Source organism: Lygodium microphyllum, chromosome 22 (assembly GCF_053477565.2).
Source record: "Lygodium microphyllum isolate KBCC chromosome 22, Lygodium_microphyllum_v1.1.10, whole genome shotgun sequence".
Taxonomy (NCBI): Eukaryota; Viridiplantae; Streptophyta; class Polypodiopsida; order Schizaeales; family Lygodiaceae; genus Lygodium; species Lygodium microphyllum.
Window position 1 is genome coordinate 42,498,945 of NC_141156.1, and position 13,345 is coordinate 42,512,289.

Below are 13,345 nucleotides of genomic sequence, written 5' to 3' on the forward strand. Positions count from 1 at the left end.
GGAATTCAAAGTAGTAGAGATCATTTGTGCATTAGAATAATACTCATCTATATTCATTGACTGCTCACACAAGTCCTAAATTTTGTTAAGATGATCCTACAGAGCATCATGGTTGCTTCTTGATACTCTAGCTAGTCATTTCACATTGCCTTTGGTTCAAAAGGCTGAAATGCTTTAGCCCTTCATCCATCTTCACATTTTCAAGCTCCTTTTTCAAGAAAGAAATGCATGTCTTATTTTTTCCAGCAAACATTTGCTCAAGTGTAAGCCATGCTACTCATGAAGAAGTAGCAAATCGCATATGCAGAATTATGGACCGTTGAACTGTCAATGCAATAAGTGACAATGCTTGGGCATCCCGAGTGTCCCAAGCATTTTGTACAGCTGTTCTTTAGGAAAGTGGCTAAGCTGGAGCTAGCCGATGTCCGCATCCTCCTTGGAGAGGAGTTGCAAGAACCACACCTCTAGGACAGACTTCTTCACCACTAACATACTCCCAAAGATTTTTAGCGATGAGCACATTCTTCATAATGAAGGGCCACAAAAAGAGTTATTGCAAGTGGGCGAGCTTGCAAGATGGTGAGCACAGGCATTGGCGGTGCTGGTGTCGCTGGAGACACTAGCGGACATATGGCAAGTGACATAGACTGGACTAGGGTGTTGCTAGAGGAGATGGCAATGCCACTTGAAGCAGCTCTCCTGGGCTGCTGGGGTGGTTGGCCTGCTAGTTGGTTGGAAGCTCCAAGAGGCTGAGCTAGACCATGTTGAGCTCTAATACCAAATGTTAGAATGGATAAGGCAGCTTCAAGCTCAAAAACAGAGTGGACAGTAGAGAGAGTGAGCGTGTAGACACAACTCGACACTGGATTCCCAAGTATGTAAGTGAAAGTACAAAGTACAACCCTTAGACCTTAAGGTTGAGAAAGTGCCTTAAGGTATATTCACACCCAAAAGGTGTATAAAGTGCGGTAAGTGACCAAACTGTGTAATATAAATACACAAATAGAGAATAATGTGACTGGGGGAAAAAACCTCTCATACAAAGAGTAAAAAGTGTCCTAGTGTCCTACTGCGGATCACCAATACTCCTCTGTGAGTGTAGGCATGAGTGAAACCCAAGACCATCTCCTAAGAGAGTTATGTCATCCTGGTGCCAAGGGCAAGGAGGTCCTGTAGCAAAATGGGAATGACTAACTACACTGGCTCCATGTGCTAAATGAAATTGGCTAGACAGTAGGCCATCGCCTAGAGTACTAATGCTGCCATGAGGGGAGATTCACTAAGAACAAGTGCTATGGGAATGGATGTTGATGTTGTTGGAGAGAGTCACACAATTAGCATGAATAAGTCCTATTGTAAAGGATAGTAAAGGTGGTGGTGTCATGGAAAGGGAACTCAAAGCCGAGGGTAAAAAGGGTGGTGATGACTCCTATGAGTTGTGGAAAATTAGAGTTGGAAGCATGAGAGAGTATGCACAAGAGGGAGAGAGAGAGCTCAAGTACAAGAATAAGATCTTTCTTAGTAAGTTGTTCAAAGGTACAACTAGTACACTCTCCTCAACTATGAGAGTGACCTTTAGGCAGATTATATAGCCTCTGGAGAAGTTAAGGTTAGGGTTTTCCCTTACTCCCTTGTCCTCCAGTTCATTTGCACCTAGCTACCCTTATCCTCTCCAGTATAAGGAGAGTTCACATACTTACTTCTCAACACCTTCCTCAATGCCAGGTGGCATTGGATAAAGCATGATAGGATGCCTCCCCTTAATCCACAATGAGATGCCTTTATAAATCAAGCTACAAAAGATGGTTATAGATAGAAAGCGTTACAAGACTCAAAAGAGTTGATCATCTGTGGATTGGGAGGCAAACTTGGCCTCCAATTCCTTAGGTACTTCTAGAACACTGGGACACTTACTGGTGATATGCCCAGTCTTTTTGCATTTATTGCACTTCATTTTGTCGAGATACTTCTTCTAGCAATTACTTACAATATGCATCAAAGGCTCAACTTGCTAGTATCTCTTGATACTCACATAATGCTTTTTGGCACTAGTGCTTCTTGTGTCTTTTGACACACTCAACTTCAACTCTCTTGCTAGTCTACTCTCAATTTAATGTTGTTGCTCCTACCAACAAAATGGGCAAAGATTCACCCTCATGCCGATTCAGTGGTGTCGGGTTCCACACATGGCAAACTAGGATCAAACTAATCTTGATGAAGAAAGGCTTGTAGTAAATCACAAGTGGTCAAGAGAAGAAATCAAGGGAAGCTGCACTCTTAGTAATATGGGATAAAAATGATGATAAGGATCAAGCTATTATCAAGCTCGAACTTGATGACAACTACATTCATCATGTTGATAATTGCGAAACCTCTCAAGTGACAAAAGGAGCACTTTGCAGAAGTTGTATGGACTAACACTTGCTCACGGGAAGTAAATGCTGAAGTCCATTATGGTTCCTCTTCTCTTCATCCAGGCATGACTGGATGGTACTTGCCAAGGTTGGGTTCAGGATATTTGTAAGGGTAGTAAGAAGGGTTGGAAAGACCTTTTTTTACACACTTCAGAAGGATGGAAATGGCATATCCATCATGAATTGGTGCTTGAACGGAGGCCAGTTGTGCCATGAGCCCTTCATATGTGAAATAAACTTGCTTAGATCTTCTCTCTGTTTATACTCCAAGCTAAAAAACTCAATCTTTAGAAAAATCTTGGAGTTCTTCCTTGTAGCGCCATAGAGCCTTTCAAGCTCATCCCACTTCTCCTTGGCAGTGGAGAGTTGGTCAATATGATGAATTAAAGATTCATCCAAATAAAGCATGATGATGGTCTGAGCTCTTTCATCATCTTCTATATCAAGGGGATTGGATGGGTCAATAACTTTGGTCCCTTTTATGAAGGGTCAGTACCCTCGTTCCATCATTTTATATTTTACCAGGACTTGCCAGGGATGGAAATCTTTTCCATTGAACTTGCGAATTTGAGGCCTTACATTTGCATAGGCCATGGCCATTATAGGAAGGTCTTACCTATTGCCTTAGGCAATGGCAATGTCTAGTCCTTTACAGGTGGCCAAGTACGAACCAAATAGCAAAGTTGATAGCCCTACAAATGATAACCAGCTTTAAAGCTGTAAAAATGAAAAAGGTTGGAAATCATACATATGTAATATCTCAAGATAAGATTTTGGTGGTCCTGTTCTTCGAACAACCCTTGATTTAAGTTTTATTGTTTTCCTAGATTTCAATGAGGTGAACTTTGACTGGACTTCAAGCTCCTCCTGATAATGTAGCCTATTAGAAGTGTTCTTTGTGGAACATAGCTTATCGATCAACTCTATGTTATGGGATGAATCAAAGGAGACTACAATAATACTCATTTCTCTGATTTACCAGCAGCAAACAGTAAGAAGCATCAATTGAATGCATCAATAGTGCTAAGAAGCACTCTTACCAACTCCCATTCTTGTTCTCATAATGTAGGTTGATCTTCACGAGCTTAATATTGCCCATGGAATGAGAAGAAACTCTGCATTTAAGCTCCACAAGGCAGTAACAAATCTTGACAAGGGTTTTTCAGTGATTAAAATCACTGTTGATAATGCCCAAATTGAAGAAAAATGAGAAAGAGTGAGCTTGAAGCTTCTTGGCTATGGCTGCCAGGAAACCCACAGTTAGGGTTTGACAGAGATCTCTTCCTGTGGACAGAGATTTGAGGAGCCCTCTAGGGGGGCTATCAAAGCCCTAAGGTAGCCGCCATTGATTCGCCCTCAGCTGAGCACACAATTGTACGAATTTGCATGCTGCCCCAAATTGCGCCTGCCTGCGTTTTTTGACAATGGCGTCCTATTGCGTGGCCAATGTTGGGATTTGTGGTGCTAGGAAGGAGCGTCTGATGCTAAGGAAGGTTTCTCCTGAAGAAATGGGAGGCCAATATGCCCTCTTTTGCTCACACGAGCTCCTCCAATGGAGATAAGTATTGGCTAGCTATGGAGGTTGAAAGACCAAGATGAGAAAATGAAGCTTTTCTTGTGCACCTAGGTTGAGCTGAGGTTTAGGGAACCTAAAGGGATCAAAGATGGCTCTGATACCATGTGGAAAATCAGAGTTGGAAGCATGAGAGTGTGCACAAGAGTGAGAGAGAGAGCTCAAGTACAAGAGTAAGATCTTGCTTAGTAAGTTGTTCAAAGGTACAACTAGTACACTCTCCTCAAATGTGAGAGTGACCTTTAGGCAGTTTATATAGCCTTTGGAGAAGTTAGGGTTAGGGTTTCCCCTTGCTCCCCTATCCTCCAATTCATTTACACCTAGTTACCCTTATCCTCTCCAATATAAGGAGAGTTCACATGCTTACTTCTCAACAGGAGTGAGTTGGACCTAATGACGAGGAGAGGGGTACATAAGATGGGGAAGGAAAAGTAGAAGTTATGGATGAAGAGGGAAAAGTAGAATTAGATGATGGGTGAGGTAGTGGGGGTGATGGAGTGGGTGGGAAAATAATCACAAGGGGAGTAGTGGAAGTAGTTGTGCAGATGTGGACTTGCATTTGTAAGTGAGGACTTTGGGGCGATAATTGGACTTTTTGGTTTTAGAAGAAGAGGGGGATGGATACGGATTGTGGTAGAGAAGAGAGACATTGAATAAGGTAAGTTTAAAAGCGAGCAAAAGAAAAAGTAATTTTGGAGTTACTTTTCACGTTTTGTCTGCTTGTTTAAGCATGTCCCGGAGTAATCGTGCAAGAAAAATTGCCAAAGGATAGGTTTTGGCTGTTGAAAGATGATAAAAGGCTTTTTGAGCTGCTGGGGCAGCTATAAAGGGTGTGGGAGAAGCTAGGACGAAGATAAGGTAGTAGTGAAAGAAGTGGTACAGCTTAAGAGTGGAAGAGGTGGAATAGTGAAGGAGATTTTTTACATGGCTATGAATGGTCTAGGAGAGAAGTTTGGAGGCAAGCAATCTAGAGACAGAGAAGTTTGGGAAAGGGGAGAAGTCGCACAGAGAAGTCTAGAGGCAAGGAGTCTGGAGACAAAGAAGTCTGGGAAAGAGGAGAAGTTAGACAAAGAGGCAGAGAAGTTTGGAGTCAAGAAGTCTAGAGAAAGAGAAGTTTGGGAAGAGAAGTCAAATGGACAAGTTCTAGACAGAGTCTAGGGAAGAGGAGAGATTGGGAAGTCTGGAGAGAAGAGTCGAGAGACAGAAATCTATGGGTTGTGGGTTCAAGCCCCATAAGGTGCATCATGGGTAGGGAAACCTATGTGTTCACAAGGAGTGTTCGTGCGGTCAAGACTCGTTCCTTGAACACTTCAGTGAAACCTCCTTAGGGGTGACCCAAGGAGGAGGATCCCAGTACCATCAAACGCCATTGGTAACTTGGCTTACAGATTATCCTTGGTGTCCATAGGAGATGCCTACATTGTTCCATGGCTAATATTTGGACGGGAGGTGCCCGCCTTGTGGGTGTTCGGATGTGTGTGTCTCATGGGGGGAATAGAAGGGATAGTCAAGGGAGTCTTCCACTTGCACCCAAACCAACCATTTGTGATTATTAAAATTGTTGTATCTTTGGTCACTGATCAAGAGAAACAATGAACCAATTGCTATCCAGACATCATTTTGTAGGCACTTACATAGGAAAATTAACAATGACTGTAGTGCCAAAAGACCTCTTGAGAGGATCCAAAATGCTGAGCAAAGAAATTCTGAGTTTGTGAATTGGGGGAGGACCACCCAACCATGTGGACTCTGCTGAAAATTGTCAACAGGAACATCATGAGCATATGAGAAGTCTGCTGCAAACCTTGAAGACTCCATATGCATTCTCTTCGAAGAAGAGGCCTTTGCATATGCAAACATGCTCTGCAACAATCTATTGCCATCATGAAAAGCACCAAATGCACTCTTTTTTGCATGGGCTGAGGATCTGAGATGGAAAAGAAGAGGACAGTCAGGAGAACATAAAAATAGGGCGGGTGGAAATACTGAAAGAGGGAAACAGAGGAAAAGCAGGTTTCTACAAACAAGGACCCTCAAGAGGTGTCGAATTTGATGCACTGAAACATTTTTTCAGCCATGGTTCAATCGTAGATTGACGTATCTAGTGTGAAACTGGCTCGAATGGTCTTATCAAGGCCTTAAGCATGCTCCAATGGACCTATCATTCATCATGAATCCGGATCTTTTGACACCATGCTTGAAATGGATTTTTATAATGCATGATTTAGTAGTTTAAATTCATATACTGAAAGATGAGAGCTTAGTAGATAAATTTCTAAGGCCAACAGTAGGCCCCATGTACTAAAACACAAAACCTTTTAGCTGATGTTCAATGCTTAGCTCATTTTTATGGACATACATTAAGTCAACTGCATAAGCAAGGTAGTTTTCATATTGTTGCAGTGTCTCTTATGTATATTCAGTATTCGTATCATTTGATACCATGTTCCCTTCATTTTAACAAGATAATTGTTGTTCCCTTGAAATTTCAACTTGAAGGCAGGTAATCATTATTATTGGAATCTTTAGATTCAAAAAGTTTGTCATCATGTAGGAGTAGCTAACTTACCGATACAGTTGTCATCAATTTGACTGGAAAGCAGAGATGTTGTAGAAGTTTTAGCTCTCTTGCTCATGGTTTAACTTACTATTACAGGTTGGTCTAGGTCTTTCATATGCCTCTCCAATCATTTCATTGCTGAGTGACCTTCTATCTACTTTTACGGAGACAGAAAAAGAAATGGTGTCTGTTGAAAGGATTCAAGAGGTAATATGTATTTTATGCCTTGGAGATTTAGGTGATTGTTGGTTTTTGTTTTTACTGAGAATTATTATTTATGCTGATGTTTACAGTACATGGATATTCAAAGAGAAGAAAGTGAAGTTGCTTCTGAACCCAAACTGGATTGGCCACAGCAAGGGTCAATATATTTTGATCAAGTGACATTGCTGTATGGACCATTACTTCCACCAGCTTTGAAGGAGATCTCATTCAACATAGAAGGAGGGTCACAGGTATCATTGATAAGCATGCAATCCACTGTGAAACTACCAAAAGATCTTAATAACCATTATTCAAGTTCAACAAGCAGATGGTCAGAATGCTACAATACTCTCAAGCATCCTTGAGTGTCTATCTGATACCGATCATGGCATGTGCTATGTCATTCCTATTATTTCTAATTTGTTTAGTCACATTAACATCATTATTCATTATGACGTTATTGAATGTTATAAACAGGGCGCTGGTTTAAATACCATCTTTGAATCCCCTACTTGAAGTTATTAAAATCCCTTATTTTTGGAAATAATACCATCCCGGTGGCCCTATAGCAACCATGCATCCATGTGGATTTGCCATTAAATCAGAGCTAGAGATTTGGGGAGGGGTCTATGATCAGGTCCCCAACATCAGAGCTTGGAGGTTAGTGTCCACTTGATTGTTTCAGAGGGCTCCTAGGATTGTTGAGAAGATGAGGCAGTTTCATCTTTCTAACAAAAACTCTAGATTTTGCCACGTCAGGAAGTTCATCTGCTCCGGTGGATATGGAAGTCCAGTGAGGGCTAAAGTAGCCTGGGATGTTTGTCATTCAGAGTAGATATAGGGTGGTTTGGGGTTCATAGACTCAGACAGTCAAAGTAGAGCTTTGTTGATGAACTGATTGTGAGGGCCCTTCTTCCAGGCAAGGAGCTAAGGAAGCAGTTAGTGTTATGGATATTGGAGTCTATTGTTCGTGCCGATGAAGAAACATGGAAGTTAGTTTTCATTGGGCTTTTCAGCAGACTTGAGCTACAGGGTTTGGGAAGAGATTTGAGGTCATATTTTTTGCTGCCATTATCCGGGTTTAGAGATCAGTGTCTATGGGTCTTCACCAGATTGCTCTGGCCAGCATTGACAGAATAGAGTGAAGGACTGGTACACACCTCTCAGACATGGATTGCACCCTTCACCAGAGGAGACATTCTTATCACAGTGGTTGCTAGCACTAGAGAGTGTCTAATTTTTCAGTATACAAGGATGGCAGACTCAAGAGAAAGGTCTGGATCAATTGCAGTGTGCAAAATGCTCTTGACAGTGTCACAGTCATGGTCATTGTAACAAGACTTTGTATTTAGACCCAGATCCTGTGACCTGCACGATGGATGGCTAGAGGTATTGGGCATATAGGTGGAGGCCTCTTCAATGATTACAGTGGGACCCTAGAAAGAAAGCTTGGAGCATCCATTTGCAGAGACACCTAGGGATGTCCCTTCTTTGGATACACCCTCAAATTGGGGAGGGGGCTACAAATAAGCAAGATTAGAGTGACGGCAGGGGCAACTGAACACTATGGCACAGCCTTTCTTGCTGACTTCTGGAGGAGATTGGAGGATAGCTTTAGACCTAGAAATGTCTCTCTTTCTATGGTTAGCAGCACATAGGAGCCTAGCAATTAGCACTTGCTTCAGTAATGATAGAGATTCAGTCACATGTGTTAGACTTGGGGAGCCAATGGAGATGCAGTGACACTGCATATGGGATTGCCCTAGGGCTAAGGAGATATGGAAGAGAGCCTTTGGGACGGTGCTTCACAGCTCAGCAAAGTCTGTGATTGTGACATGGGGAATGATTGTGTGGATCACGGACAGAGGTGCAGCCTCTGGATATGAGTGTACGCAGGGGAGTCATGCCTATCTTATTTCCGGTCAGCTCTTGAGCAGGATTGCTATGCCAGATTTTTGAGAGTTGGTGTGGACTCAAGAGCACTACCATAGATGGGAGCTCATATCTAGCATTATTGCCTGGTATGTTTAGACTGTCAGATGTAGCTATGCCATAGGTGTATCAGATATATCCACTGCAGAGAGACTCTCAGGGATTTGGAAAGAAATTGTCCATGGTCTAAGAGGAAGATGGAGGAGGATACAGGGTGATGCAATGACTATGAGGAGGAGAGATGCTTTTCTCAGGACCTATGATGTCCGCACTTTCTTCAAGTGTTGGCCACATAGTTGGGAACTATAGACCTCCTGATTGGTTATTCCCTCAAGCTTTTGGGCTTTCACTGTCTATATTTTTCTTTTTGAAAGCCCCTCATAGGTTTATTTTTGCACTTTGCCTTAGGATACTTTATCCTTAGGGGATTATTAATAGAATTTTCCTTTTTCTGGAAAAGACAAGGTTTCTAGTCCTAAGTCATAGACTTGGTCAAATGCCATAAGGTATTGGCATGCTTGTGGCTCAAAGGTGGTGTAAGAAGATCCTTGTATGCCATTTTGGTTCGAAGGAAAACAGATATTACATGTGAGTATTGTCCAGTGCTGTAACTAAGACATGAATTACGCGGATGCACTGGCTCCAAAGGGATCATCAGTAACTGAAAGTTCTATGTTCTTTTTTTTCAAATATTTTGAAGTTGAAGTATTGAATCAACACCCTCTATTCTAACTAGAGATTAAACTAACTTTTATGGAATAGGTTGGGATTGCTGGAAGAACGGGATCTGGAAAATCTAGCATTTTTAATGCTCTATTTCGGCTCACAAAACCTACATCTGGGTCCATATTCATTGATGGTGTCGACACAGCAAACATTCCTTTGCTTCAGCTCCGGTCTAACTTGGCTATTGTCCCACAAATTCCATTCTTGTTTGAAGGAACATTAAGGTGGTTCCACATTTTTATCTGCAATTTTTCATTTTCATTTTTATTGAAAGCAAGTTTATGAGATCAACTTTATCATGCAGGGATAATATGGATCCATATGGCAAAGTCACAGATTTCGATATTTGGGATGCCCTTAATAAATGCCATCTGAAAGAAATTGCTACGTTGGGTGGTGGCTTGGGCATGCATGTGATGGAAAGTGGAGAAGGATTTTCTGTTGGACAACGGCAGCTCCTATGCCTTGCAAGATGTCTTCTACACCATACTAAGGCTAGTATTGACATTGTGCTTCTGACTTGGATGAATCAATGAACTTAAGAATATGAATCTGGTATTACAAATAGAATCTAACATTATAAATAGACGGCTCTGAATTGTAAGAGCACTCTGGAACACCCCAGCAAGAGTTGGAGAAGGCTTTCTATATTGGAAATCTGATGCTCAATAAAAGGGATAAACAGAAAATTTACAGGATTTCCACTGGCACACCAGAACCTTCTTCACTTCCTGCTCAAGCAGCCTTTCCCAAGAGAGATGGCACCAGGAAGCAGTTAATTGGAATGAATTCTCTTCAGGATCAGTCGACCTTATGTTCAAGATGCCTCAGCTGCAGGCATCTCTTATGAGTTTATGGAACGTTCTACTTGGACTAAATCATATGCTGCCCATGGCATTTTCCCTAAGAGAGATGGCACCAGGAGGGAGGTAGATCAAATGGATTCTCCTCACAATCAATCCATCTTATCTTCAAGATGCCTCAGCTGCAGTAAGCCCTTACGAGTTTATCGAATGTTTCATTTGGACTAAATCATATACTGCCCATGACATCATCTCACTTTAGGGTATATCTCGGTGGTCAAATAAAAATATCAGACAGCAGTCTACCTATGCCTCCTAACCCACAATTTAAAACTTACATGAGCCGTGCATCCAATTTTGCATATAATCATGCTTTCCATTGCCGTGCTATCTGTTGGGGTAAGTTACATGCATGTATTAGGAAAGTCAGAGATTTTCAGCACTAAGGACCTTGGATGGTTTGGTTGATGGTTGCTTTATGAAATGGAGTTTCATTCTGATATATATCCAAAGTTGCGGAGTGAGGTTGTAGGTTCATTGACTCCTAGCCCATTGCTAGTTAGTTCAATGCTGTGTACTTTTAAGGGATCCAATTTTTCAGAAAAATGGTTTTTGTATGACCCTTACAGCCATCCTGATGCCCTTGGCTACCCTCTTGCAGACAAATACAATAGCCATGAACTTTGGGATCATCATGTATTCTCCTCAAACCTTTGCTGGATATCTTCACACATTTTTGTGCTTAATAGATGGAGATTAACATCTTTTATGCATAGTATTTTTATAACGTATTAGTAAGGATAATGGTTTTACCAAAAAATTTTAAAAAGAATGTTTGTTTACTTAACTGATTTAAAATCTGTGCCACTCATTAGAGTCCTGGACTGATTCCTTGAAGCATCAATTTTACACATCTATTTCTTGCCTCTCTTTTAACCTGAATCTTCTCATACAGGTTTTATGCTTGGATGAATGTACAGCAAATGTGGACCCACAGACAGCAAACCTAGTGCAAGAGACAATAGCATCAGAGTGCAAGGGGATCACAGTCATTACTATAGCACATCGCATGTCCTCAATCTTGAACCTTGACTATGTCCTTCTCTTAGACCGTGGAGAACTTGTGAGTGCTCCATAAAATCAGGTATTGTAAAAGCTGACCCTGGTTATGGATTCAATCGATAGTAATATAGGTTTGATTTTTTCTTTCACAGGTTGAAGAAGGAAATCCACGTTATTTATTACGGGATTCATCATCCAAATTTTCTAGCTTTGTTAATGCAATCCATGTCCAACAATAATGTGTTTGCAGCAAAGAGAAATCTTTGAACTGTATATCTCAGAGAATAAGAGAAATGGTCTGGGCCAGGTTATATCAACTTTGTTTCTAGTTATGACAATGTCAAGATGATGACAATTAGTCTGCAGCAATCTTGGAAGCATCATTGTACCCACCTTTTCTCATTTATATTTGAGCTTTGTGGCCATTGGCAGTCAAACTTTATCTTGGATGTCACATTAAGTATTTATTTCTGGGTACATGGCATTGACACTAATGTATCATGATACATCAATGCTGGAAAACTCTTTTAAAATGAAGCATAGATTTGCCCTATCCAATCTATCAAGGGTAACGATGTTAGTTGAACCAGCAACCATCAGCCCAAATGTTCATTTCTTGTATGGTTTCTCAGTTAATAAATTTGGTAGAACATAGTCAGAGATGCCCTGTATCTAAGAACGATTTGCATTGAAACACTTCACATTTATTCCTGCTTTGGACGCTTTATTGCACTTTGTATTGCACCGATCATCATTACTAGCAACTGGTGACATGAGAACTTCCGTATTTGTAAGTTTATTAGATTTTCCATTGAGAAGAGGGAGGTGGTAGGCCTGCCTGATAGGAGCAAGGCAGAGCCTCAAAGACACTGCATCACTAGGCAAAGGACGCAACACTAATCACAAAGAGAGCTCACTAGCAGAGTGGTGTAGAGAAGCATAGGTGGGCCGAGGGACAATAGAGAGTAGTCAGAGACCTTAAACCAGCTGCCTGAATGATGCCACCTCAGCCACCTGTAGTGTTTGCAGACACTACTCAAGCCCCCCAAGAGCCAGAGATGCCACAGCCCCCATGTACTACCAGCCCCTCAGGACCCAAAGATGATACAGCTCATTGTCCCAGAGGCTGTTTATACCAATTACCAGTATCCTCCCAGGACAGAGAGATTCCACAACCCCATGTTTCAGAGACTTCTGAGCACATTATTTATGCACTTGTGACAGTTTTTACAGGCCATCTGGCTGAGACTCCAGAGCTGATATTGTCATAACACAAGCAGGTCGTCTAGTAGCATGTGTCTCTTGGAAACTGAAGCCTTGTGAGAAGAATTCTGCTACCCACAACCTTGAATTATTCGTTGTTATCCACTCATTGAAGCTACGGAGACTACCTGCTGGGCTGAAGATTCACCTTAGTGACTAAGGCAATGCCTAAGCTGTCAAAGGATTAAAGTAGAATGAGTCGAGATACCCGGAGAGCTTCAACCCTTAAATATTCCACAGATGAAATGGGATTGGTTTTTGTCATCACTCTTACAACAACCCAGGGAGGTTATGACACCCTAGTCAAGAATACCTTCAAAGCCTCAGTTATTTCCCAACTATTAACAAAGGAGATATTCTTTTTGCAAGGGTTGCTAAAGAGAATTGTGATTGATCATGATGCCCACCATGGAGATCCTCTCATGGAATGTATGAGGCTTCCGAGATGACCTTTCAGGTAGAGCTGGAGTCTGGCGGGACAAGACCTACATAGAGCACTAGTGGGAGTATAGGTGGGTCTTCTCCAAGATCAACGTGTTTTATGAGGATGAGTGGGCTTGTGATAAAGATGGCCTAATGGCACTAATCTTGGCCCAAGATCAACAAGTTTTATGTGGATGAGTCAGCTTGTGACAGAGGTGGCCTAGTGGCACTAATCTTGGCCCCATTCTCTTGCGCCATCCACGATTTCAGCTGGTTCTTTTTAAGAGAGTCAAAGACCCATACTCTCGTGTTAGGATTCCAATGATGAGGGTCTGAAAGAGTTGGTTGCATAGATATGGGGTTTAGACCTTTCTCAACTACACAA

The 13,345-nt window shown here is 41.7% G+C and overlaps 1 protein-coding gene across 6 annotated transcripts in view; it reads left to right on the forward strand.

Moving 5' to 3' along the window:
* The window catches only part of ABCC13 (multidrug resistance-associated protein 11), a 257,291-nt gene extending 245,363 nt beyond the window's left edge, over window positions 1–11,928 (forward strand). For 5 of the 6 annotated variants that reach the window (XM_087662984.1, XM_087662980.1, XM_087662982.1 and 2 more), the window contains 6 exons: window positions 6,644–6,754; window positions 6,841–7,002; window positions 9,446–9,633; window positions 9,714–9,903; window positions 11,168–11,335; window positions 11,427–11,928. In XM_087662984.1, the coding sequence (XP_087519110.1) occupies window positions 6,644–6,754; window positions 6,841–7,002; window positions 9,446–9,633; window positions 9,714–9,903; window positions 11,168–11,335; window positions 11,427–11,513 (906 nt within the window). In that variant the 3' untranslated portion in view covers window positions 11,514–11,928. Of the gene's footprint in view, window positions 1–6,643; window positions 6,755–6,840; window positions 7,003–9,445; window positions 9,634–9,713; window positions 9,904–11,167; window positions 11,357–11,405 lie in introns of all 6 variants that reach the window. The other variant, XM_087662983.1, reaches the window with a different exon arrangement.
* Window positions 11,929–13,345: the final 1,417 nt, after the last annotated feature.